Source organism: Anopheles gambiae, chromosome 2 (genome assembly GCF_943734735.2).
Source record: "Anopheles gambiae chromosome 2, idAnoGambNW_F1_1, whole genome shotgun sequence".
Taxonomy (NCBI): domain Eukaryota; kingdom Metazoa; phylum Arthropoda; class Insecta; order Diptera; family Culicidae; genus Anopheles; species Anopheles gambiae.
This window is the reverse complement of record NC_064601.1, coordinates 105,445,524-105,469,524: the sequence shown is the minus strand read 5'-3', so window position 1 is coordinate 105,469,524 and position 24,001 is coordinate 105,445,524. Positions and strand designations below refer to the sequence as shown.

At 50.0% G+C, this 24,001-nt stretch overlaps 8 protein-coding genes across 9 annotated transcripts; 3 read left to right on the top strand and 5 right to left on the bottom strand.

The window, feature by feature from the left end:
* Positions 1–644: 644 nt before the first annotated feature.
* Positions 645–1,655, bottom strand: LOC1277265 (collagenase). The gene is made up of 2 exons (XM_316714.5): positions 1,337–1,655; positions 645–1,265 (listed from the first exon to the last, which is right to left on the bottom strand). The coding sequence occupies exons 1-2, from the start codon at positions 1,588–1,590 to the stop codon at positions 677–679; spliced, it is 843 nt and encodes a 280-aa protein (XP_316714.5). The 5' UTR covers positions 1,591–1,655; the 3' UTR covers positions 645–676.
* A 154-nt stretch (positions 1,656–1,809) lies between these two features.
* On the bottom strand, positions 1,810–7,778 carry LOC3290209 (polyserase-2). The gene is made up of 3 exons (XM_316713.5): positions 6,825–7,778; positions 2,572–2,797; positions 1,810–2,489 (listed from the first exon to the last, which is right to left on the bottom strand). Exons 1-3 carry the CDS (start codon positions 7,723–7,725, stop codon positions 1,901–1,903), a joined length of 1,716 nt encoding a protein of 571 aa, XP_316713.5. The 5' UTR covers positions 7,726–7,778; the 3' UTR covers positions 1,810–1,900.
* Positions 5,425–6,755, top strand: LOC133391551 (collagenase-like). The gene is made up of 3 exons (XM_061646480.1): positions 5,425–5,739; positions 5,803–5,960; positions 6,073–6,755. Exons 1-3 carry the CDS (start codon positions 5,462–5,464, stop codon positions 6,711–6,713), a joined length of 1,077 nt encoding a protein of 358 aa, XP_061502464.1. The 5' UTR covers positions 5,425–5,461; the 3' UTR covers positions 6,714–6,755.
* A 2,628-nt stretch (positions 7,779–10,406) lies between the features above and the next one.
* LOC1277264 (brachyurin) lies at positions 10,407–11,500 on the bottom strand. Its single transcript, XM_316711.5, has one exon. The coding sequence runs from the start codon at positions 11,418–11,420 to the stop codon at positions 10,500–10,502; it is 921 nt and encodes a 306-aa protein (XP_316711.4). The 5' UTR covers positions 11,421–11,500; the 3' UTR covers positions 10,407–10,499.
* A 2,616-nt stretch (positions 11,501–14,116) lies between these two features.
* On the bottom strand, positions 14,117–15,192 carry LOC5667010 (brachyurin). Its single transcript, XM_001688900.2, has one exon. The coding sequence runs from the start codon at positions 15,126–15,128 to the stop codon at positions 14,205–14,207; it is 924 nt and encodes a 307-aa protein (XP_001688952.1). The 5' UTR covers positions 15,129–15,192; the 3' UTR covers positions 14,117–14,204.
* A 2,509-nt stretch (positions 15,193–17,701) lies between these two features.
* On the top strand, positions 17,702–18,820 carry LOC1277262 (brachyurin). Its single transcript, XM_316708.5, has one exon. The coding sequence runs from the start codon at positions 17,814–17,816 to the stop codon at positions 18,801–18,803; it is 990 nt and encodes a 329-aa protein (XP_316708.5). The 5' UTR covers positions 17,702–17,813; the 3' UTR covers positions 18,804–18,820.
* A 370-nt stretch (positions 18,821–19,190) lies between these two features.
* Positions 19,191–20,540, top strand: LOC1277261 (uncharacterized). Its single transcript, XM_316707.4, has 4 exons — positions 19,191–19,312; positions 19,378–19,431; positions 19,513–19,886; positions 19,963–20,540. The coding sequence occupies exons 1-4, from the start codon at positions 19,303–19,305 to the stop codon at positions 20,062–20,064; spliced, it is 540 nt and encodes a 179-aa protein (XP_316707.3). The 5' UTR covers positions 19,191–19,302; the 3' UTR covers positions 20,065–20,540.
* Position 20,541: 1 nt separating this feature from the next.
* Positions 20,542–23,044, bottom strand: LOC1277260 (gamma-glutamyl hydrolase A). 2 transcript variants are annotated; one of them, XM_316706.5, is made up of 4 exons: positions 22,129–23,044; positions 21,563–22,048; positions 21,237–21,490; positions 20,542–20,981 (listed from the first exon to the last, which is right to left on the bottom strand). In XM_316706.5, the coding sequence occupies exons 1-4, from the start codon at positions 22,422–22,424 to the stop codon at positions 20,884–20,886; spliced, it is 1,134 nt and encodes a 377-aa protein (XP_316706.5). In that variant the 5' UTR covers positions 22,425–23,044; the 3' UTR covers positions 20,542–20,883. The 2 variants fall into 2 exon arrangements, with proteins under 2 accessions (XP_316706.5, XP_061499231.1); XM_061643247.1 differs by having other exon boundaries at positions 20,542–21,490; positions 22,129–22,625.
* Positions 23,045–24,001: the final 957 nt, after the last annotated feature.

Here is a 24,001-nt window from a genome sequence, read left to right as displayed (position 1 = left end):
ACAACATGTCCGTCATGGGTTCAAGGCTTGAACTTCAAGCCCCCATATAGACTGAGCCCTCATACTCAACACTGACTAGATCCTGATGGTGAGTACACCAACAACGCACATATTGTGTCTTTAGGGCAAAGCCGACTAAGATTGTTGCGCCTAAGTAAGCAGAAGAGAAGACGCCGTGTTCGATCTTTTCTCTTAAAAAAAATACTGCTTATCGATCGTGATTGGCCAGGGAAAATGCTGCATGTTCTGACGACAATATATCAATGCAAACTGGAAAGTAATGGCGCTTGATGGCTTACGGAGGCCTGTGCCTGATAAGCTATGCGCTGTTTTTGTTTTGTTGTCGCGCTTCTACCAGGTGTGCTTTTGCTGCGAATCTATTTTTAATGTTGGAAATCATTGCAGATTGGCCTCGGTAGCAGTGCTCCACTGGAACGGGAATCGATCCGAAGTCTCTAGAAGGTATAGGAAGAGTTCTCCACTCCCTACTCGGTACGGCCTTATACCGTATCATTCCACTCTTAAATATTCAATTTGAATCTATTCCCTTTTACTTTGATTTATATGACTGGTTAGAAAGAAAGACTGAGAAAAATACATTTATATTTTATTCTTAGGATTAATGTATGGAAAACATTTGACCATTTAATTTTCAATTTATTTTATTAGCAACCGTTTAGAAATTATCCCGAATAGTCACATCGGAGTTGGCACCGATCCAGTCCAGGTAGGCCGACAGCCGCGTATACACAGCGGCCCGTCCAGCGTCACACCCAAGCACCGAGTTGAACGAAAACACGCCGACCTGCGTCGTGATGCCGTCCGCGTCCACAATCGTCAGCGGTGCCCCATTATCGCCCGCACACGGCGAGCTGACCGACCCGTCCGTGCACATGTGCGCATCGCCGATCGTGTTCGTCGGCAGGCTGACCCGGCAGGCCAGATTGGTAATGATCTCCGCCCGACCAAAGCGCAGCTCGGCCGAATTGCTAATGCCCGAGCCGAACCGGCCCCACCCAAACACGGTTCCCTGCTGGCCCGCGAACGTGGCCTGCACCTGGCGTCGGTTTGGCAGCCGTATTGGGCGAATGCGATCGGTGAAGCTGACAGAGCGTGGGAGCCGCCCCAGGGCAACGTCAAAGTTTTCGCCCCCCTCCACAAAGCTCGTGTGCAGGATGAAGCGTTCGATCAGGAGTCGTTCGCGGCCCTGCTCCGGTTGGTCGTCCACCCGCAGGCCTCCGAGGTAGGCAAACGCTGACGTGGCACTGTTAGAAAGGAAGCGGTACCGTTTTAAGATATCCCAGCGACTTCGGCAAAGCGTTCTCTGTGTACCAACCTCTGCACGCAGCTCGCCGCCGTGAGGACATAGTTGGCAGAAATGAGGGAGCCCGCACAGCGCCCAGTAAAGATGACTCCGGTGTGCGTTACCAGCCCGACGGCGTACGGGAACTGTCCAGCGGTGGCGAGAGCTCCCCCAACAACGCGACCCCGGGGGGCATCCTGGCGCAGCGCCGGACGAATGCCTACGACCTCCGTGGCGCAGACTGCTGCCACCAGCACCAGCACCGACAACAGAGAGCACCTCCGCATCTCGATCGTACTTCAGTTCGTTCGTCTGTTCACGTTCCGACTGTCCGGACGGTGTGCTCGGGCGAGATTTTTATACAAACGCGTTAATGCTTTAGGCAATAGGGAAAAGAGCACAACCAAACCCACAAAAACCCTTGGAAGAACCCCTGGTCCTGGTGGACTTTTCGACACTTCCCCCAGATTGCAAGCCTTCCAGATCAATCCCCCCGGAGAAGGTGATTACGATAAGATAGTCCCGTCGGTTTCGTGTTTATTTGTCAACCGTGTAGTGTTTTTTTTTGTTGTTTGTTATCGTTTATAGGCGGTTGGATTAGAAGTTATCGCGAATTTCGACGTCCGAGTTGTCGCCGATCCAGGTTAGATAGGAGGACATGCGCGTGTGCACCGCGGCACGGCCCGACTCGCAGCCCAGGATCGAGATGAACGAGAACACACCGATCTGGGTGGTGATGCCGTCCGCGTCCACGATCGTCAGCGGGGCACCGACATCGCCCTGGCACGGCGAGCTGTTCGCACCGTCCGTGCACACGTGCTGGTCGAGGATCGTGTTGGTCGGCAGGCTGAGCCGGCAGGCCAGCGTCGAGATGACCTGGGAGCGACCGAAACGCAGCACCTCCGAGTTGGCCGTACCCTCGCCAAAGCGGCCCCAGCCAGTCACGGTTGCCTGCTGGCCGTTGAAGGTGGCCTCCACCTGGCGCAGGTTGGGCAGGCGCACTGGCCGAATGTTGTCGCTGAACGGCACCGGGAGCGGCAGGCGCACCAGAGCAACGTCGAACACGTCCGGTTCCGCCTCGTACTGCGGGTGAATGATGAAGTCGGTCACGGTGATGCGCACTGCGCCCGGTTCGTTGGCTTCATTGATGCGCAGTCCACCGAGCACGGCGACGGCACTCTGAATACTATTCGAGGAAACCAACAGGAAATCAATATCAGCAAGACAACAGGAGAGGAGGGGGAGGGGGGGGGGGAGAATTAACCTACCCAGAGACGCAACGGGCAGCAGTAAGGATGAAGTTGGCCGACACCAGCGAACCGGCACACTGACCAGTCAGCAGAATGTTGATGCGCGTGATCAGCCCAACGGTGTAGGGGAACTGGCCGGCGGTGGCAATGTCGCCGCCGAAGACGCGCTGATTGTTGCGGGGCGCGTAGGCCGCCACGGCGACCAGCAGCAGGGCGAACACGAACAGGGATTTCATCGTTGAGGCTCACGCAGGCTCACACTAAGCGTGTGCCGGTCCGGGCAGTCGCTTTTTAACGTTGCCCGGGAGTCGTCGCCCGACCTCGCCTACGTGTTATCGATATAGCGCTCCGGTACGCCATCTTAGACTGCCCGTCATCGTTAAGAGAACCTGCGAGCTGATAAAAAAAGCCAACTTCGTGCGTAGTTGGTTACGATAGCAACGGGCTAAGGTCCGCTAAGCAGAATGTTGGAGCGCGTGCGTTGTGAGCTAATCCAATCTAACCATAAGTTTTCTCCGACATCTAAGTAACCAAACAAGCAAAACATCCTAAGCTCTATAGAGAGAAATGGAATGTCTTTAACCAGAGAGAGGGAGAGAGAGAGAGAGAGAATGCGAGAGAGCGCTTGGGACGATCAGGAACATCGCAGGGTTTTTCCAACCCACCAATCTCTGCTCTGTATCTGCTCACGCGAGCCTCACACCTGTTGCTGATGATTATCTGTTCGCTACCGCAACATGCTCCGCTATCGGTGGAATGGTATGACACTAGCAACAAAACCCCGATCGGACGATTAGACGTCACCGTGGGTCCTGCTACACCAGACCAGTGGGTATACCAGACCAGACAACAGAATGTCAGGTGCAGGGAGTTACGGCTAGGGCGATAACAGTAGCATGACCCTTTGCCATACCAGATGTAAGGGGGTATTCGTTAATCGCACTCTGCGGCGTTTATCGAGACGGTGAGTTAATCGGCAACTGTTTGGCTCGTCTTTCGCGGGGCGGAGTTGGGCATCCTTCATCATTGTGTAAACAAAGATGCGATTTTTGTTGTTGGCAGAAATTGATAACGTAATAGATTGTGTCGATATCGATGGTTCCAATTGTCTTAACGAGCTTGTGAACTTGCAGATGAATAGGGAATTAACATTGAACAACTTTATCAAAATTTTGGTAGGACTATTGGAGATTTTGAATGAGCTATTCAATATTGCTATTGCAGAATTAGGTCCTCTGGGGTTGATTTGTTCTGAGATAATTAATTCGGTCTGATTACAGGGTTAGGCAAACTAATTTCGTGGGTACATAATAATCCCTGGGTACGGGAACAGGTTTTTGTGAATCCTCACGTTCTCTGTAAATCACGAGCAGATTCAGAAAAAAACTAATTCTGAACCATTATCGGAAGTGAAAATAATCCGGATCTGATAATCGGATCTGAGATGGATCTTGCACCCATACCAGCCTTGGTCCTTGTATTGATTATGATCCCATATCAATCTGGGAACTGATGTAAAATCTAAACCGGTCTTGGAACTGATCCTGAATCCATATCAGTTTTGGAGCTGATGATGTATCCATACCAATCCTGGCACTGATCCTCAACCAAAACCGATTCTTGTTCGTCGTTGGCACAACATCCGTGGTCGGTCAATGCCTGCGCCTATACCACTAGTGGGATAAGCTTTCGTGCCTTGTTGATTGAGTACCCATTGCAGGAAAGTTTGTCATACGTATGGGGACACAGTCCATTTAGGATTCGAACCCGTGCTGAGCATGTTGTTAAGTCGTATCGATGCCGATTCTAAGACTGATAACAAACCAATAGCGATAATGAAACTGATTCACAATCCATATAGGTCCTAGACCTAATATAGATAGCGCGATACCGCCCCTATATTTGGGTGAAAGTGATCCTGTAAAATATCGGCCCTGGAACTAGTCCTGAACTCGTTTTGATCCTGGAACGGATCCTGTATCCACACCCGTCCTGTTACTGATCCTAAGCCCATACCAACCCATGAGCTGACTCTGTATTCTTGTCCTGGAACTGATATCTTACCTATGGCATTCCTGGAACTGATCTTAAACCAATTCTATTTCCATAATTTATTCCGAACCTGTACGGAACCTGGAACACCATATTCAAACCATTCTTGGAACTGATCTCAAACCCATTCTATACCCAGAATTAATCCCGAACCTATGTCGATCCTGGAACTGATACCATATTCAAACCATTCCTGGAACTGATGTCAAACCCATGCCAGTCCTAAAACAGCTTCCCATATAATTATAATTATTCAAAACTATACTTGGATCTGTATTGCGAATGGAACGGTTCCCGAGCCTAACCTTGTTCTAGAACCTACTCAAATTCTGATCTAAATTTTCTACTATGGTACGATTCTACTAAATACCATATTTACCAATGAACCATTTCCGGCAGCAATTTTTGCAAAACTTCGGCGAAGGCATTCTGCGTAGACATTTTGCTTTATCCAGACTAGCCAGAATGTAATAATAAGCTTTATTGGTGTATGTATTCCAACAAGATAAGACATTCCCTTTTTTCCTAATACACCCACCACAACAGCCAAAAAGTTGTTAACGCTTGACTTCCTTTCTTTCAAATTTATATAAATTTCACATTCTCTTAGTACAATCCACTCTTAGTACAAGCTGGCTCACGTCGATACAACCCTGATACTACAAACACACACAAAACATCGCCGATTAAAAAAACATCGCCCACAGCTCGGGGCCTTTATCAGAGAAGGCTTCGCACGAATTACTCATCCCCCGCCTGGGCTATCAATGGTTTTGTTAGCCAAAGCCAGGTATAAAACGCGTTAATCTAATCCGGTTACGACCTAGTCATAAACGATCCGCGCACCAGTGTCAAGATGGCGCACGTTCCCACACTCCTTCTGCTGGCGCTCGTTTGCACGTGTGTGGCGTTAGTGTCCGTCCGTGGCGCACCCAGCCACGATGGCCTTGCCGGGCGGCACATCCCGCTGCCGGTGCAGAAAACACCGCGCATCCGGGGCGGCGTACCGGTGGCCCCGGGCGAGATCCCGTACGCGGCCGGGCTGATGATTCAGCAGCCCATCGGCAACCGTTGGTGCGGTGGAAGTTTAATATCGCTGAACTATGTGCTAACGGCGGCCAACTGTTTCCTGAAGTAAGTGTATTTCTCCCAAAAGGACCAAACCGTGTTGCTAATAGTGCCCCGCTTTACTGACAGCCCCGGTGCAACGACGGTCCTGCTCGGCGCATCCAACATGACCAACGTCGAGGACATCGTCATGGCCAGTGACGTCATCGTGCATCAGGCGTTCGTGCCGAGCCAAAACCTGAACGACATAGCGCTGGTGCGGCTGTCCCGCCCGGCCATCCTGAGCGGTAAGTAGTCGGGGTCCACGTGCGCCAGCGCGATAGCGCAGCTATCGCCACATCCGCCGCGTGGAATTCAACCTTTCTGATAACCGCCCTGCTGGCTGTCCCTTTGTTACAGATTACATCCGATTAGCCCGATTGCCCAACTGGCGGCAGGCCGATTCACCGTTCACCGGTCAGCTCGCGACCGTTAGCGGGTGGGGCGCACTCGGTCAGAATGCACCGGAAATTCTGCCCCTCAACAATCTGCACCGTCTCAATGGATCCGTCATCAGCAATGCGGCCTGTGGGCTGCAGTATCTGGGCGGCATTGCCGACTCGCACGTTTGCGTCTCGACCGACGACGGGTCGCCCTGTCAGGGCGACAATGGAGGATCGCTCACGGTGAACGATGCGGACGGTGGTCGAACCGTGATCGGGCTGCTGTCGTTCATATCGGCGCTGGGGTGTGATCTGGACCGTCCCGCAGTGTACACGCGACTTACCACGTACCTGGCCTGGATTGAGGCTAATTCGGACGTTACGATAAGGAACGATTTTGACTTCTTCCCAACGCCGCCACCAGTAACCGAGTCGACCACAACCGGTGTGCCTCAGACCACCACAACAACGACGCCAGTTCCCACGACACCACCGCCAACTACGACTGTCGTCGCTCCGGATACGACAGTTACGATGCCACCGCCTACTCCGCAGTTTATGCCACCGCACCGAACAAACCGGCCCAACATTCGAACCGACCGTTATATTGTCGAGTGAGCAGAGTTTTGAAAGGCACAAATAAAAATAAATTAAACACAATGTTCATTTTTATTCCTACTGTATTTACAACGAAACGGACTTGGCAGCGTCCTTCCCGGATTTACGCACGGAACACGTAGTTCGAGTTTTGCTCGATAAAATCGCGATAGAAGGAGATGCGCACCCACACGGACGGTATGCCCGAGGCGCAACCCTGCGCCGACACGAACGAAGCGATACCGATCTCCAGACTTTCGCCCCCGTCCTGCACGGTCAGCGGACCGCCGGAGTCACCGTTGCACACCGACCGGCCACCAGTAGCATCCAGGCACACGTTCTGGTCCGACACGAGGATGATGTTCCAGGCGCTGACACAGGCCGCATTCGTCATGACCGGGTTGCTCGTGTACATGACCACATCCGACGCGCCCGGCAGCGCATCCGACGTGCGCCCGAACCCGGAAGCGGTTCCAATCATGCCAGCGAACGTACGGCTGTCCGACCGGGCCGGCAGCTCGATCGGCTGCACGCGCTCGTTAAAGACGGCGGGCGAGTTCAGGCGCACCGTCGCAATGTCGTTCCGGATCAGCGTCGCACTGTAGCTCGGATGCACAAACACACCGTCGCGCACGAAGCCGATGCGCTGCTGGGTCGGTTCGGTGGCGGTCCGGTTGTGGGCGCCCAGGATGGCCGTACCATCGGTGGCGAGAGCACCGGCCCCATCCACCACGCAGTGCGCGGCCGTCAGGATGAAGGTATTCGTGATGATGGTGCCACCGCACAGGCCCCCGCCCGCAGCAAAGTTGCTCAGCAGCGCGATCTGGTACGGGAACTGGCCGGGCACCGCCTCCTGCCCGTTGACGATGCGCTGCGAGGGCCGCGCGTGGCGCAGGAACTGCAGCTCCGCCGGCAGACGCTGCCAGTAGTGATCGAACTGGTCGATCGGCTTAACTCGCGACCAGTCGATGTCGATCCATTCGGCACTGGCGGCCGCCACCACGGCCAACGTTACGAGCAGGGCTGCCTTCATCTTTGCACACACACGCTGAGGTTCTGCGGACGATCTACACGACACAGGCTGTGAGGTACCTTTATACGCAAGCGAACCTAACGCGACAGCCTGCATGACAGTGCGGACTATCCTTCGAGGCAGATAACGCTGGTGGTGGCGGCAGCCGGCCATGACGTCGGTTGCCATTCGGAGGGAAATTCCACCCTTCACGGGTTTATCCAGCAAAAGGATTTTCTTAGTAGCAAAACAAACCAAACAGCACCACATTCAATGTTTCATTTCTTATCGACCGTTTACTATCGAAGATATGGTGCTGCGGTACTTTTATTGAGGAGATTGTTTTTTGCTTGTTGGCCAATCAGGGATATAGCGATTCTTATCGTTTGTGTTTGGGACCGATGGACGAGTTTAAAATTTTGATAATGTTCAAGCGATGAAGATTAGCGGTAAGATATCACTGGACGTAGAGCGATGACTTGTATGTTTAAGCATAAGGTCGATGAAACACTACTAACTACGCATTTTGGCCATGGTTAACCAAGTTTAGGTCATGGCAATCGAACGATAGGGGCGATCGAGTGGAAGGCTTTTGGCTGTGCACTGCATTTGTTAGTTTTGGTGAGACCGTCATTCCGAAGCAGAGCAAATGTGGGATTGGATTGGAAGCAGCTGTTGTAGAAGGGAAGAGGCTTTTTTTACCTTATTATAATAGGAGACGTACTGGTCTGCCAGATCATGTTAATGATGTCTAGAACAGACATCAATCCGAAGGATCAATGTCTAGGCTACACAGCGGGGGAGATGAAACTTCCATTTTCAGTGTTTCTTAGTACTTGTTCAAGGACGCCCTAGGTGCGGTTATTTAAAAAGTGAGCTAACGGGGTTCGTTACTTGTTGATCCATTCACATATGAGACACAGTTTTCGACTAGTGATGTGCTCACTGGAGCGCACCCACGACTCCGATCCGACTCCAACTATTCAGCCATACCGGCGAACTCGTTCGTTCCTGGGAACGTTCGCCGCGACGCTCATTTTCACTCATTTCATAGCCCTCTAGATCAAAAATTAGAAAACCGTATAGATTTTGTACTGGCCAACCTAGCGGTACAACCCTGTCCACTCATGAGCGACGAATGTTTCTCGTCGAACGAGTTCGCCGGTACGGCTGATTGTTAGTCCGATTCCGACTCCGGCAAAACGGAACCACTAGATCCGCCCGGAGTCGGAGTCGTCCGGAGTTGTCCGGAGCTTTCCGGAGTTGTTCGGAGTCGCCCGGAGTCGTTCGGAGTCGTCCGGAGTCGTTCGGAGTCGTGCGGAGTCGTTCGGAGTCGGAGTCGTCCGGAGTCGATCGGAGTCGGAGTCGTCCGGAGTCGTCCGTAGTTGACCGGAATCGGAGTTGGTCGGAGTCAACAGGAGCCTTTGTGCTTGTGCTCAGACAATTCCTTTCGTTGTGTTTTTTGTCTTTCACTTTGCGCGTGCACTTCTTATACAGGCCTTTGTTTCGAAGGCCAACCTAGGCCGACTCCAGACGACTCCGGATGACTCTGAAGACTTCGAAAGATTCCGAACGACTCCGTGCGACTCCGACTCCGAACGACTCCGAACGACTCTGGACGACTCCGACTCTGAACGACTCCTGACGACTCCGACTTCGAACGACTCCGAACGACTCCGAACGACTCCGAACGACTCCGGACGACTCCGAACGACTCCGGACGTCTCCGGGTGATTCCGGGCGATTCCGAACACCTCCGGATAATGCAGAGCGGACCTACCTTCCGGAGTCGATTCCGAATTTATAGGAGTCAGATCGGAGTCGACTCCGGATTTATGCCAACTATACCCATCACTATTTTAGACCTTTCGGACAGTTTCTAATGCTTTTCTTCTTCTTCTTCTTTGGCTCAACAACCGATGTCGGTCAAGGCCTGCCTTGTACCACTACTTGTGGGCTTGGCTTTCAGTGACTAATTGATTCCCCCCATAGCAGGATAGTCAGTCCTACGTATGGCGGCGCGGTCTATTTGGGGATTGAACCCATGACGGGCATGTTGTTAAGTCGTAAGAGTTGACGACTGTACTACGAGACCGGCGTTCTCATGCTTTTAAGCGTTGGAAAATTACTTGCTTATATACTTGAAGTGTGTCAAATAGGGTCCTCCGGAGCGTTTCCCCATATTCTTAATAGTAAAGCAGAGCTCCCCGCAAAAACACACTTTTTGTTGCAATGGGTACCATTTTTGGCGTTTAAAATTACAATGTTACATCCACAGTAGCGAAATTATTTGAATTGTAAAGGAAAGATGCCTAAAAATGATGTTTCAAAATAACTGTGGTTTTTTTCTTCATACCACCAAAATAAAATAAAATATGGACGACATTGCGCCGTAGATCATCAATCAATCTTACTTTCATTGCATTACATCTTATTACATTAGAGAATATAAGGGTTAAAAATTGCTATTTTTAGCGTTACGTTTTTTATGGATGTCTCCTACAGAGTTTTTGGAGCACCTTATTTTGCTCAGTGTAATACAAGTCCCTTTGCTCATCTCCAATATTGCAAATCGAAACGATAGAACAAACTCACGCACTTCTTTAAGCGTTACGTATTTTATGGATGGTCCCATATCGTCATCAAAACTGCCCATAGCTTTCACTAGTTTAGGCGGCCACATGAATTGAAAACCGAGAGAATTTCAATAATCACAATAATTTTATTACAAACTCCTAGTAAATGCATCACACGGAAGTCACGGCGCGACTTCCACCCACTCCCTTTAACCCACCCTAAGGACGGAACACGTAGTCCGAGTTCTGCTGGATCCAGTCGCGGAAGAAGGAAATGCGCACCCAGACGGACGGTGCACCCGACGCGCAGCCGGCAGCGGACACGAACGAAGCGATGCCCACCTCCAGGCTGCGGCCACCGTCCTGCACCGCCAGCGGGCCACCGGAGTCACCGTTGCACGGCGAGCGGCCACCGGTCGCATCCAGACAGACGTTCTGTGCCTGCACCACGGCCGTGCTCCAGAAGCTGTTGCACTGGGCGTTCGACAGGATCGGGTTGCGCGTGAACATGACCACCGGCGAGGTGGCGGTGCTAGCGTCCGACGTGCGGCCGAAGCCGGAAGCCGTACCCTCCACCCCGGCAAAGGTGCGCGCATCGGAGCGGGCGGGCAGATCGATCGGCTGGACGCGCGCATTGAAGGTGGCGGGCGTGTTCAGGCGCACCGTCGCAATGTCGTTGCGGATCGTCGACGGGTTGTAGCTCGGATGCACGAAGATGCCGCTCTGCGCGAAGGCGATGCGCTGCTGCGTCGGCTCCACCACGGTGCGGTCGTGCGCCCCGAGGATGGCGGTGCCACCGATGGCCACCTGCCCGTTGCCACCGACCACGCAGTGAGCGGCCGTCAGCAGGAAGTTGTTGGTGATGATGGTAGCACCGCACAGACCGGTACCGGTGCCGAAGTTGCTCAGCAGCGCCACCTGGTACGGGAACTGGCCGGGGGTCGCCTGCTGCCCGTTGACGATGCGCGCCGAGGGGCGGGCATGGCGCAGGTACTGCATCTCCGCCGGCAGACGCTGCCAGTAGTGGTCGAACTCGTCGATCGGCTTCACCTGCGACCAGTCGATGTCGATCCATTCGGCACTGGCCAGCGAACAGACGGCCAGCAGGCCGGCAATAACAAATGCTCCCGCAAGTTTCATCCTGATCTCGTCGTTACTGGTTGCTTCCGTTCCGCCGTGTCGGGGGGGACTACACTGATACCGTTGCTGCGGTCGGGGAGTAGCTTTTATACTGCGGCCCACCTATCAGCAGATATGGGGATCGTATTTTGTCGTGGTTTTGGAGGGCGCGCGATAAGCACTGATGCCGTAAATACTGTGGTTTGGATTTTCCCGAAAGCGATTGCCGAGGTGCGATAATATGCGCAAATCTGTACCGGGCAATTCCCGCCTTTCCGGTGGCAGCACGTCTTTTCAAACATCATCATTTAGCCGGTGACTTCGTATGGCAGAGACCTTTAGTAGCATGAAGCAGTGGATAGAATTTTAGTGCGATTTACAGTGAAAGGACGGTCATCGCGTGTTAAAACTGAAAGGAAAGCTGTAAGAAGAATACAATGCCACGCAGGAAGCATTACTTCAGGCGCTTTGCCATGCGGTTTGCATACCGTTCGAATGATTGGACGATGAAAGGTCATGATCATCAGCTTAGATTTGAACATTTTCTTGATGCTCCAGGATAAAGATCAGGGAATACAATCAGTGTATTGGTCGACATAAAGATCGATAAATAACCAAGGAACGTTCCTGTATCAGTAAACGTTGACGCATCTTCGTTCCAAGGCTTCATGAACAAACTTCATAGAAATCCCCATCCTTCAGGGCGTCCAAAGGCATTATCTAAGAAAAACTTCTATTGAGATTAACGTAAGGAGAGTTATGTTTGCTGAGAACTTTAGACTGATCGACTTGCGCCAACTTAATTTCTTCCCAATTTTCAATGAAGATTTGTTAAACCAATGCTACATGCTGGTAAGTTTGGTAGCCGCCGAGAACATTGTTTACCAATTGCCCTATTTTACGTTCACCAATCGTCAACATTTCTCTGGGCCCTATTCTGAGAGAAACGAAAATCAATCTCGCCACACAAAAGTGATGCCCAAGAAAACAACATTTTTGCTGCCAATTGCAGATACAGCTTCCTGTCTTTGGTAGAAGCATCGAAGGAAGCTTTCATTATCAGGGATCCTTGAAGATCTCCTTTCTTTGCTTCACTGCCATCACTACCAACATTCGGGTTAAGCTAGTTGGCGAATTGTCAATATCGATCAAAACCCATTATTCCCAAATGTTAGGCCGAAAATACACGGACCGGAATTTCGCGGGCGCGGAATTCCGCTTGCTGAAAAATGTATGGATATGACAGTTCGGGAAAGTTGCCGTTGACCAAGGTGGAATGTATAATGAGGTGTAGTTATAGCGCTTTTGGCGATCCCCCCCCTGGGCTCCGATTTTGACAGATGGTTTTCCGCTTGTATATGTATTGATGGATTTTTTACGCATTGCATGGTCAATATTTGGTGGAGATCAATTTGGGTGAATATTTTAGTTTATTAGAACACAGCCCATGATTTCAAATGGAAATTTTCCTTCAAGAACTTGAAGCGTTCGCCAAAAGCGGAAAACTAACTGTCAGTTTTCTTCGTCGATTCTTCTTCCACCTAGCTGTCAAAACGGGCTTATAACTTGACCTGATATCTTTACGGTCCTTGGCCGTTGACACTTTGTATATGGGTTTGACAGCAGGCGGAATTCCGCGGCCGCGAAATTCCGGTCCGTGTATTTTCGGCCTTAGAGAATATATTTACTAGCCCCGAACGCAACCCATACCCATCACAGAGCACAGTCTAAATGTGGAAAGCTCTTTTAACTCTTTTGACGCTTTCGTGTACGCCTACCAACACTCATACAATCACACAGCCAACTTGATAAGGCAAAGGGCTTCCGCTTCGCAAGGTATACTTTCAGGCGTTTAGTCCAAGAGCGCCAAGAAGGGACGTATTTTGAGGGCGTGGATTGTGTAACACTTCTGTACAATGTACGGATTAAATTAAAAAAAAAGCTTAACAATCCTCTCCGCTAGTATGTTACCTCATGACACCTCCTAGAAGTGAAAGAAATGCAAATAAAAGTAACCATAATGCCGTTGCGCTAAGAGGTGCTCCATGCCCCATGCCAAAATAGCACTCCATCAAAAGCTTCCGATCCACAGTTACTATTACTTTAATTGTGCTGTAATTGTAGTAATTTTTCAGCAATAATCAAACCATGCAGCACTAATTCATCAGCCAGCACGGTAACGGTTTTTCTCAACCAATAGGCAACAACATAGGAAAAGGGGACTGCAATAAAACTTCTCAGTGCGATAAACATTCCACCAGCGAGATTTCTTTTGATTTTAGGTTCAAATACAAGCAAGCAAGATTTACCGGCGGATAGCGATAAAGTAGCAGTGGACAAACATACACCCGCTGGGACCAGATAAACAACCTATCTCAAAACGGTGACATGAATGAATGAATTGTATATTTATATTTATATTTGTTTATTACACAGACGGACCTATTGGTCTAATCGTCTAATCTAATTGGAATTGTTGTTTCACACTTTTCACACCGATAAGATTAGATGACTCAAGATACTGGGATGGGATGTAATGGGCATTAGAATATGTAATCAGCCGGCTTCACTCGATTAGCTCTATCGTGAGGATTAGCTTCATTTGAATGGATAAGCCGTTTTTTCATTCATTCAAGGGCGTTTAGCTGAGAAGGATGACTTCAAGAATCCAAGACCTTCGCAAGCGCTTCTCTTCTAAAGAAATACACCTCAAAATGTTATTTATCTTCCTTTTTCCTTAAACCTTTTATTTTTAAATCTCTTTGAAAACGTTAAAATCGCTCAACCAATTCACGCTTCCTCACCTTAAGCACGGAACACGTAGTTCGAGTTCTGGCTGATAAAGTCACGGAAGTACGAGACGCGCACCCACACGGACGGCGCACCGGACGTACAGCCGTTGGCGGACACGAACGAAGCGATGCCCACCTGCAGACTGCGCCCAGCGTCCTGCACCGCCAGCGGACCGCCCGAGTCACCGTGGCAAGCCGACCGCCCACCGTACGGATCGAGACAGACGTTCTGTGCCTGCACCACGGCCGTGCTCCAGTACGCGTTGCACTGCGCATTCGTCATGACCGGGTTGCGCACAAACATCAGCACGTTCGAGGCGGCCGGCACTGTGTCGGCGGTGCGCCCGAACCCGGATGCCGTACCTTCGAAGCCGCCGAACTGGCGCGCATCGGACAGGGCGGGCAGATCGATCGCCTTCACGTACGTGTTGAAGATGGCGGCCGTATCGAGGCGCACGGTCGCAATGTCGTTGCGGATGCTGGTCGAGTTGTACTGCGGATGGACGCGGATGCCCGCATTGCCGAACGACATGCGCTGCTGGGTCGACTGGAAGACGGTGCGGTCGGTGGCGCCGAGGAACACGATACCGCCCGTAACGGCCCGATCGAAGTCGTCGGTGACGCAGTGAGCCGCGGTCAGCACGTAGGTCGTGGTGAGGATGGTTCCACCGCACAGGCTGTAGTACCCGTCGCCGGCCTCACTGTACACGACGGCCTGGTACGGGAACTGGCCGGCCGTCGCGAGCTGACCGTTGGTGATGCGACGGGTCGGCTGCTCCACCGTGCGCAGGTACTGCAGCTCGGCCGGCAGTCGGCGCCAGTAGCGATCGTACTCTTCGATCGATTTGACGCGCGCCGGATCGATGTCCAGCAGCGAGCGGGCACTGGCGAGGGTGGCCAACAGGCCCACGAGAGCGAACGCCGCAACAAGCTTCATTCTTTATGACGGATGGTAGAGGTGTGTGACTGAAGACGCACTCAACTGATGTCCTGTAGCGGGGGTTCGGGCAGCCTTTATATACATTGTACCCCATGGGCCGATCGGACAATTGCACGGACCGCGTTAATCTTCCCAGGAACGGTTGGACGATAAGCGCAATCCGGTTACAGCACGATGGGGGCAATAAATCGCACCACCAGGTCGAAAACAATCGTTGGACGCGCGCTTTTCGGCAGAAATTGGATGGTCTACGGTGCCGGGCTAGCTGCAGCATTCAGCTGATTGGGCGGTTCGCTGGGACGCCTTTACCCCAAAGGGCTCTACAGGTAATTCTGCGTGAGCTAGTGTTGTCTAGACTTTTCGGATACTGTAGCATAGCAACCCGATGTTTTTGACTGTTTGTTGTTGTTTTGCTGCGGAAATAGGTTCATGCTTCTTATCGTGGTTGGGCGCAAGCTTTCCTAACCCGAATTAGATTTCGATAATCTTTGGCCAAACTAAAGCAGCAGTATTATTGGGGTACTGGTTTAATTGGTCAAGGAAAATAAATCATATCAAACCGTACGCCCAACATCATGCACTAAGAGCGATGCCCGATAAGGGAAGACATGAGTATTTTTTTTCTTTAGGCGTCATCCATCAATTACGTAACGCTTGTAACGTTCCAGTTTGTTACACTATTGAGAATGGGGCTGGGAAATCTGCAATTTTTGCATTACGTTCTTGATTAATGAGTAGCGTTTAGATTGGTCTCTGCATCCCTCAAAGGTAGCGGAAGGAGTGAGAGAAAGGATACTCACTCTCTTCGTCATTTTTCCTTTCGTATGATAAGAGCAAGCGATCAGCTCCCAATAAGAGCGAGGAGCAGTATTTTTTCTTCTGTTTTTTTTTTTTATTTTTTTCCCATTTAAACAGTTGTCAATGTTCCCCAATAAAGTTAAAAATAACAGGAATTTAGGAGCTATACTATGCATATCAACATGCATACACTTTTCAACCTCTGAAGAATATAAGCAGTACAACATGAGATCTTTTTCCTCTTGTGGAACCGTTAGTCGGCACGAATTGTCAGCGCAAGATACCAAAATCACCAAAGAACCATCAAAGAGTCACCACTCAAGGTGATTCTTTCCCAAAGCGCATATCTTCATCACCGGTATGTAGAAATCAGATAAAGAATATGTGCTATTTTTACTAGTGCCTGGTTATCAGACGTTAAGTTGTGCAGTTTGTAGAGGAACTGGGGCCAAGAAAACTTTGTTGACAGTCGACATACAGCACCACCGTTGCTGCTAAGTTTTGTGTTGTAACGGGGGTTTTGTGATATTTAATGTTTGGTATTACTAGCTACATATACTGCACACGTATTTAAACTTTATCAATTAATATAAATGTATTTTTAAGAACTTGAATTAAGAATCGACTGCTTACACCGAGGACATTCTTGTAAGTGCCGTTACATCCAACGTGTTCGGCACCATCGATCCCGTTCGTTGGCCTGGCGAGCGATCATTGCTCTATCCTGCCGAACCGCTCTCACTAACACATCAACACGCTGACAGGACTGTCAGTGGTGAGTGACTGCAGTAACGGCGATCGCAAGTTCGGCAGGTCGGGTCACAATACTAAGTTTATCAATTTGACTCTTTATGAGGTACTCTACCAGTTGATCTACTGTGAGGATGCTTTCCTTACAAACAAGGCAATGGTACTACTTTCTATGAATGTATATCCTTTTATCATAGATAATAGCTTCATTTCATTTAGTGAAAGCATCATATTATTGCAGGAGAATATTAAAATTTTGTTAACACTATATTTTAATGCACCACAATAATACACCATAATAAAAGGATAGAAACCTAGATCAGTGTTGTCAAACACATAGGGCTAGTGTCTAGGGCAGCATCAAGAGAATCTCTTCTCAACGCCACGTTCTTTCGTGACTTCCGCTGTCTCTCCTCCTTCTACTATTCTATTTCTATTCCTAGCAATCAAACTCATACATCTTCAAAATAGACATGAGCATAACAAAAACTTAAAACGTAGACGTCATAAAATATAACATTGTTTCGGAGTTGTAAGGTGCATGTTCCGCGACGGTGAATCATTGCCGGATGGTACATACCAAGACTACTGCTGAATGATAACACGATCAAGGCAATCTCCCAACGTGGTCGTCAACCTCAATGGCATGTTGATTGCATACCCCCCTTAAAAACCTACTATGGAATTCCCGAACGAGCAAAGTTTAGTACAAAATCGCACATGATTCAACGTCATTAGAAAGCATTTAAATGTCGCTTCAATAAACGGAAAAACCTTGAAATTTTGAAGAATTCACCAATTTCAGCCAAATTAACCCTTGGATGGCGTACCCGATACACCTTTCCAACCGGCATGTTGATAGCATGCGCGGTAGCCCGGGCCCGCTTGATTGACAACTTCCGAGATCGACCCCGAGACGGCGAAGAAACCAATCTTATCACCATCATCGATCGACCAGCACATTTTCCCATATCTTCTTCGCGCAAAACAACCAAACAAAAAAGCCTGAAAGATACCGCAAACACTCTCGATAAAACTGTCCCGCTCGGTTGCTCCCCTTTTCAGATCGTTCGTGAAACTGTACGGGTCGCGTAAAAAGTGAAGTGGCACATTGGTTCGGTATTGGTCTTCAGGATGTCCTCGGGCAGCATTGTTCGGTGTCTGCTGCTGCTGCTGCTGTGTGTAGTGCTGTGCGCCACCGATGGCGAAGCGTCGCCCACGTACCGCCGCTCAAAACCTCCGAAAATGGGCATGTTTTGGACGGTGATTCAAAACGTCTCCGGACCGCCCGTTCCACCGTCGGCATCCATTCTCTCGGCCGCATCCACGGCCCTGTACCGTCCGAAGCTTATCATCGATCGGGCCTCCTTGAGTAAGGTGGCCGGTGGTACGGTGGCCAAAAATGATCAGTTCCCGCACCTTGTGTCCATCATACTCATCTTTGCCGATGGGTCCGATACGCTGTGCGGTGGTTCCATACTGGCCGATCGGTTCATCCTGACCGCAGCACACTGCCTGTACGGGATGCAGGAGGCAACCATCGTTCCGGGCCAATCGGTGATACAGATACCATTCCCGCCGGACATCGTCACGGTGGCGATCAAACCTGCCGACACCATTCTACATCCGGGCTACGATCCGGTCGATATACTGAACGATATCGCACTGATACGCCTCCCACAGCCGCTCACCTTTTCGGCGCGCGTGCAACCGATCCGACTGCCCTCGTGGACCAACTCGTACGTGGATCTTACCGGGTACGATTCGATCGTTTCCGGCTGGGGCGCTCAATCGAACGATGATTACGCGGAGCTGGTGGACGAGATGCGGCTCGATCTGCGCTTCGCCACCAACACGATCGTGCCGAATGCCGTGTGCCACCGGGTGTACGGTTCGATCATACGCGATCAGCAGATCTGTGTGGCGGGCGAGGGAGGGCGCAACCCTTGCCAGGGCGATTCCGGCGGGCCGCTGACGGTGAAGTTCGATGGCCAGCGGCTGACGCAGGTCGGCATCGTTTCGTACGGTTCGGTGCTGGGGTGTGAGAACGGAGTGCCCGGTGTGTATACGCGCGTGTCGTCGTACGTTGAGTGGATCGTTTACCACACGGGAATCGTTACGTAGGGCGGTAGAATGCAATTCGGGATTTGGGAGCCAGCTAGCGCAGTGGCTTTGTCATTTACGTGCAAATGTGTTCTACACTTATTAAAGTAATGTGCAAAAACAAGAAAAAATTAAATAAAAAAAGAGCAATGCATCGTAAGAACTCATCGAAACATAATTATTTGACCAATAAAACTCCCATTTAATAACAATACTACACATCTATTTAAAATTATTTTGTCCTATAAGTAGTGATTTAAAAAAAAATCATCAAATCATTTTTCACATTCAAACTCATTTTATCCTTCTGCAAACGGAAATTTGGAATTCTAACCCTCAAACGTCTTATGAAACGTCTTATAACGCATCCCACGATTGGTAACGCTCCCGCTTATAACGCCGTCATGTCAGTAGCTGTCAAATCGATTTGAAAGAAATCAAAATAAACAACTGATCGCCAGAGCCCATATACGGCCGTTGCTGCAAAGAGTATATATTTACAGTTTAAATAATTATTATAATGGATAAAGGTTTGTAAAAACTGTGTAATATCAAAATTATATTACATATTTACTCGTTTTTGCATATTACGCAGACACATCGAGACGCGTTACTATTAGCAAAACGCTGGAAGAAGTGCGCGTCCTTAGTAAGTAATGCGGTGCCGACGTAAACATCCCGGGGAGAACTCTTTTACTTAACATTTCCGCCTTTAAATCCCACCCCGCAGATGCGCAGAACGATAAATTGTTGAAAGATTTCGGCATCGATGTGTTCAGCTTTGCCGATCCGGCGCAGGAGCTGCTGGATCAGTTCGCCCAAATCCGGCTCCACACCGGGCTGTGCCTGGAGCGCCCCCAAATGTCGCTGCTCGAAGAGTTCCTGTACACGCGAGAAGCGCAGCGGCTGGAAGCGAAAACGCAAGCCATTACGCTAGGCTCGGACGTGGTTTCGCTGCGGCTCCGGTGTGCCGATGAGACGAGGCAAGTGAGCCGGCTGGAATGCTTCCTCGAGGAAGCCCACGAGCTAGCCACCACGACGGATGAGTTCGAGAAGAAAAAGGCAAACCAGGAGAAAAACTGCGAGGTGGTAAAGGGCAAACTGGTAAGTGGAGAACGGTGGGGACGTTGAGAAGGTACACAATAAAGTGCCCTAATAAATGCCCTCTTTCTTCCAACAGAAAAGCCTTCCGAATGTTCCGGAGGATGTCAATTTAGACGAACTGATCGCAAACGTTCAGCTGCTGGAGGAGGAGGACAGCCGTCGGGGTGGTGATAAGTGAGCATCGTCAGCATTGGATGCATCATAAACACAAAAGTACACAGTCAAGCAAGGGAAAAAAGTAAGACACCAGTCACGGGGAAGCACCTCACAGCGTAAACAAAACAAATTCCATCCTAACGGGAACAATATTTGAGACCGGGGGGGATTTTTGTTTGTCGCATTTACCTTTCACCGGTGTTGTTTGGCTTAAAATCACACATTCCACCACACCGCTACCGCCGAGTGTGACTCAACGCTTTTTTTTTTTGAACAACATGTTGAACCTGATCGAAGCGGATTGATTAAAATCGAGGGGAGCACGGACAAAGGGTAAATCACCGGAGTCTGTCCGTCATGGGACGCAGAAAAGGATAGTGGTATGCGAAATGTGTTGACTAGCGATCCAATCGAAGAGTAAAATAGGGAGATAAAATATATAAGAAAATGTGATAAACCAATTAAAAGATAAAACAAAACTCACAAATCATCCATCAACTTTGCTTGCACGTGAATTCTCATCTACTTGTTTTCCTACACTCTTGACGTGTGTTTGTCTGTGTCTGTCCGCACAGAAGCTCGATTAATTAAGATAGCCAATCTGACTGCATCTGTCTCATCTTCTGCTCTGCTGCCAATCAGTAAAGATAGTAGCCAGTGTCGTTCTTATCAGCAAATCTGCGTTGTTTTTTTACAACAGGTAGCAGCAGCAGCAGCAGCAGGAGCAGTATCTTAAGATTTAATTCCAACGATAATACACACAACGATGCACACAGCCCATTGTGTGTGCAACAATGTTGTTGCCCTCCCGTCCGCTCAATTATCCGTATCTCGATGGCAATTAAAGGCCAGCGGTGGCTGGCGGATCACGCTGGAGGATCTTTTTCTTCAGCACGACCTTTTTGGATTTCATCACTTTGGGCAACACTTTGGGTGATTCTAAAACAAAAGCAAAAGACACATAAAATGCACCGATGATAAAGCGTTTTTTTGGCAAACGGCCAAGCAAATAATACGAACAAAAGGAACTGCGAATAGCGCGGCAAACGGATTAGAAAAGTGGCACAGGCGGCAGGAACAACAAGGTGATGGTAGTGGTTAGCAAGGGAAGCATGCAGGATGTTAGGGTGGATACGATGGTGGAGGAAGCATTGTTATCCGGATCCGCGTCATCCGCGTCAGGCGAATAGTTACCCTGGAACATGTAGCACTGCTCGAAGCTGGACCGCTGCAGCCCGGTAAAGGTCGGCTGGTAGTTGTAGATCACGTGCTTCTCCAGCGTGGCCTCGTTCGGGAAGCTGTGGTCACTTTTGCGCGCTTCGGCGATGAAGAAGTCGGCAAAGAACTGGGCCGCCCGAACGGCGTTCGCCGTGTGGGAGATGTTCTTGTTCTGTATCCACTCGTAAATGTTCTTCTCCGGGTGGAACTGAATGCCATAAAACGGGTAGCTGTACGAAAGAGAGAAATGAACATCGTAATCGAGGCAAGGAGCTCGCTACATCGTGATGCTGACGGCCTACCTCTTATGCTCGATGGTGGAGATAAACTCCATCCCGTTCCAGTCCCGATCGACCGACATTACGCGCCACTCCTCGTCCAGCCCGTACGCGGTCAGGTTCGCCTCGGTCACGCAGAACTGGTGGAAGTTGGCCGTCACCGGTTCGTTGCTCAGGATGTCGATCACATCGTTCGGGGCGCTGGCAAACAGTCGGCTCTTGCGGAAATCGTCCTTAAAGTTCAGTGGCAACGCCTGGCTGTTGGATCGGCAGTGGGCCCGATGCTCCGTACCGTTCGCCGCCAGATAGGTGAGCAGCTCGAACCCGAGACAGGTACCCCACAGCGGGAAGTACTCACCGTTCTCGTTGTACTGCATCGCAATGTCGTAGATGTGTCGGCCGGCATCGGCATAACCGTTGCTCTGGTTGAACCAGGTAGCACCGCCCGGAAGCAGCACCCCGTTCAGGTTGGCCATTATCGTTTGGTAGTATTCTACCGGCTGGTTGATCCTGTGGAGGGGGGAGTGGAACGCGCGTCCAATCATTCCGGAACATTCTTCCACACAAGCAGCAGCACACAACACACTTACCAGATCGGCACAACGCGTGCTCCGGCACCTTCGACAAACTTTACGTACGAGGCCGCAATGTAGCTGTCGTACCCGTCGTCACCATAGTTTTGCGTCATCAGGTAGGACAGCTCCTGGGACAGAATGCCCACGACGGGCTGATCGTTTACCGTCCCGTAGTAGGGCACAGCACGCTCCTGGCTTTCGACTATCTGCTTACCCAGGGCCGTGCTCACTAGCAGCAGCATCGCCACCAGCACCACTTTCGCTGCAGTCGAGTTCATTGTTGGTTGTACTTTTGCGGAGCTGTTTTGCATCCACTCCCGGTCCCTGTTCGGCAGGCACTGTTCGCTGCGCGAACTGTGGCGCACAGTTCAAATACGGGGTCCGTCCATTCCTTCAGAGAGCAGAGCAGGCAGAGCACGCTTCTCGCTGCTGAGACCGCAGTGGCTTACTATCAAAGCTTACTGAATAATTAATTGCCACTGGTGGTTGTGGTGGTGCTGGTGGACAACAATCAGTCGGACCTGGTGGGGTCTGGTTGTTGTCATACTCTTCTCATACGTTCGATGAGAGGAGATTGCTCTTATCAGGTTTCAACAACAAGGGCACAAACAGAGCAGACGGCAGCCGAGAAGAGCCTATCGGGTTGGAAAGAGGACGGTGTATTGAAGCAAAAGAAACACGATCATGTTTGGCTCCCAGACAGGGAGTAGAGAGAGAGTGAGAGCGACACTGGAGTAGAGATTATCAGATGCAATTCACTCTCAACACGCGGTTTGTCTCGTGTCGGTGTGTAACGACCAAGCTTGCTGTGATGATGCTGGCTGTTGATTTGATTTCGTACGGCACCCGAGCACGCTGATACGACAGCGCCTGAACGATGACGTCACCATGTGTGGGGGGAGATGTGTTCAAAGGACGCACAACCTCCCATTGACTTTGCTTTTTACTGCCCTGATGGTCACACTTATATTGACCTGCGTCGTAAGCAACTTCCCTGTTCCGCCGTTATGCTGATTGTACACCGTACAGGTACAGGTTGGTGTATTCAAACCATCTGGGCGTTAGATTGTGAGAACGCAGTTGATAGAATTAATTGCAACACTTAGGCGACACTTTCAGCTATTGTGTCTGAGCGGGTGTACAAATAATTTACCGCTTTAAAAAGATGATGTGCGCCGATTCTTGACTACACCGTAACGCCATATGCATGTAGCCAATGCTCGGTGTGACCTTCAGCTTCTAATATGTTAGTGGCATTTCATGCTACCTTCGCACCTTAAGCTATGATTAGAGGAAGTGTAGAAGTGAAAATACAAAATGTTGGAATTGTTTTGGTGTGGTTTCTCACAAAACTTGTTGAAATATGACGTCCAAGGGATAAAACGATACGTACTTTAAATGCTCAATGGATAATTATGAATTCGCGGTCTGTCTGGCCCATCTTTCATCAGTCTGGTCCATCTTCAGAAACAACAAAAGGAACCTTCAAGGAGGTACATTTTACTACCTATAATCGTATATTGGTCTTTTACATGATTTGCCGACGAGGGGAAATCTGTTCAGGGATAGATTGTACTTCGGGTTTGTTGTTCCAATCACTAACTGTGCATAGGAATTCACGAAGCTTATTCAGAGCATCAATCATGATCAATTTACTGTCTCTCTGGTCCGGTTTTCCCTATGGTCACACCGTGCTAGAGTCCCCCTCTGCTGTGTCTAATTGGTTTATAGAAAGATAATCAAGATATGCCATGTTATTGGACTCGACATGGTCTTGCATGATCCAAACATGAATCATCACATGTTGCTAAAGCCGTACATTAAACGACCATACTACGGTGCTTCAAATTCACTAATATTCGTAATATTCGTATCACTCATCGTAAGC

Bases quoted from the DNA above. Each gene is read 5' to 3' on its own strand.
- LOC1277264 (XM_316711.5), bottom strand. From the start codon at position 11,420: ATGAAACTTGCGGGAGCATTTGTTATTGCCGGCCTGCTGGCCGTCTGT.
- LOC1277260 (XM_061643247.1), bottom strand. From the start codon at position 22,424: ATGCAAAACAGCTCCGCAAAAGTACAACCAACAATGAACTCGACTGCA. The intron at 22,049-22,128 runs GTAAGTGTGTTG...CCCCCTCCACAG, and splicing joins GCACGCGTTGTGCCGATCTG to GATCAACCAGCCGGTAGAAT. The intron at 21,491-21,562 runs GTAGGCCGTCAG...TCTTTCGTACAG, and splicing joins TCCACCATCGAGCATAAGAG to CTACCCGTTTTATGGCATTC.
- LOC1277265 (XM_316714.5), bottom strand. From the start codon at position 1,590: ATGCGGAGGTGCTCTCTGTTGTCGGTGCTGGTGCTGGTGGCAGCAGTC. The intron at 1,266-1,336 runs GTTGGTACACAG...CCTTTCTAACAG, and splicing joins GCGGCGAGCTGCGTGCAGAG to TGCCACGTCAGCGTTTGCCT.
- LOC3290209 (XM_316713.5), bottom strand. From the start codon at position 7,725: ATGAAGGCAGCCCTGCTCGTAACGTTGGCCGTGGTGGCGGCCGCCAGT. The intron at 2,798-6,824 runs GTGCGTAAATCC...AGCCTGCGTGAG, and splicing joins AAACTCGAACTACGTGTTCC to CCTCAACGATGAAATCCCTG. The intron at 2,490-2,571 runs GTAGGTTAATTC...TTCCTCGAATAG, and splicing joins GCTGCCCGTTGCGTCTCTGG to TATTCAGAGTGCCGTCGCCG.
- LOC5667010 (XM_001688900.2), bottom strand. From the start codon at position 15,128: ATGAAGCTTGTTGCGGCGTTCGCTCTCGTGGGCCTGTTGGCCACCCTC.
- LOC1277262 (XM_316708.5), top strand. From the start codon at position 17,814: ATGTCCTCGGGCAGCATTGTTCGGTGTCTGCTGCTGCTGCTGCTGTGT.
- LOC133391551 (XM_061646480.1), top strand. From the start codon at position 5,462: ATGGCGCACGTTCCCACACTCCTTCTGCTGGCGCTCGTTTGCACGTGT. The intron at 5,740-5,802 runs GTAAGTGTATTT...CTTTACTGACAG, and splicing joins GCGGCCAACTGTTTCCTGAA to CCCCGGTGCAACGACGGTCC. The intron at 5,961-6,072 runs GTAAGTAGTCGG...CCTTTGTTACAG, and splicing joins CCGCCCGGCCATCCTGAGCG to ATTACATCCGATTAGCCCGA.
- LOC1277261 (XM_316707.4), top strand. The intron at 19,432-19,512 runs GTAAGTAATGCG...CCCACCCCGCAG, and splicing joins GGAAGAAGTGCGCGTCCTTA to ATGCGCAGAACGATAAATTG. The intron at 19,887-19,962 runs GTAAGTGGAGAA...TTCTTCCAACAG, and splicing joins AGGTGGTAAAGGGCAAACTG to AAAAGCCTTCCGAATGTTCC.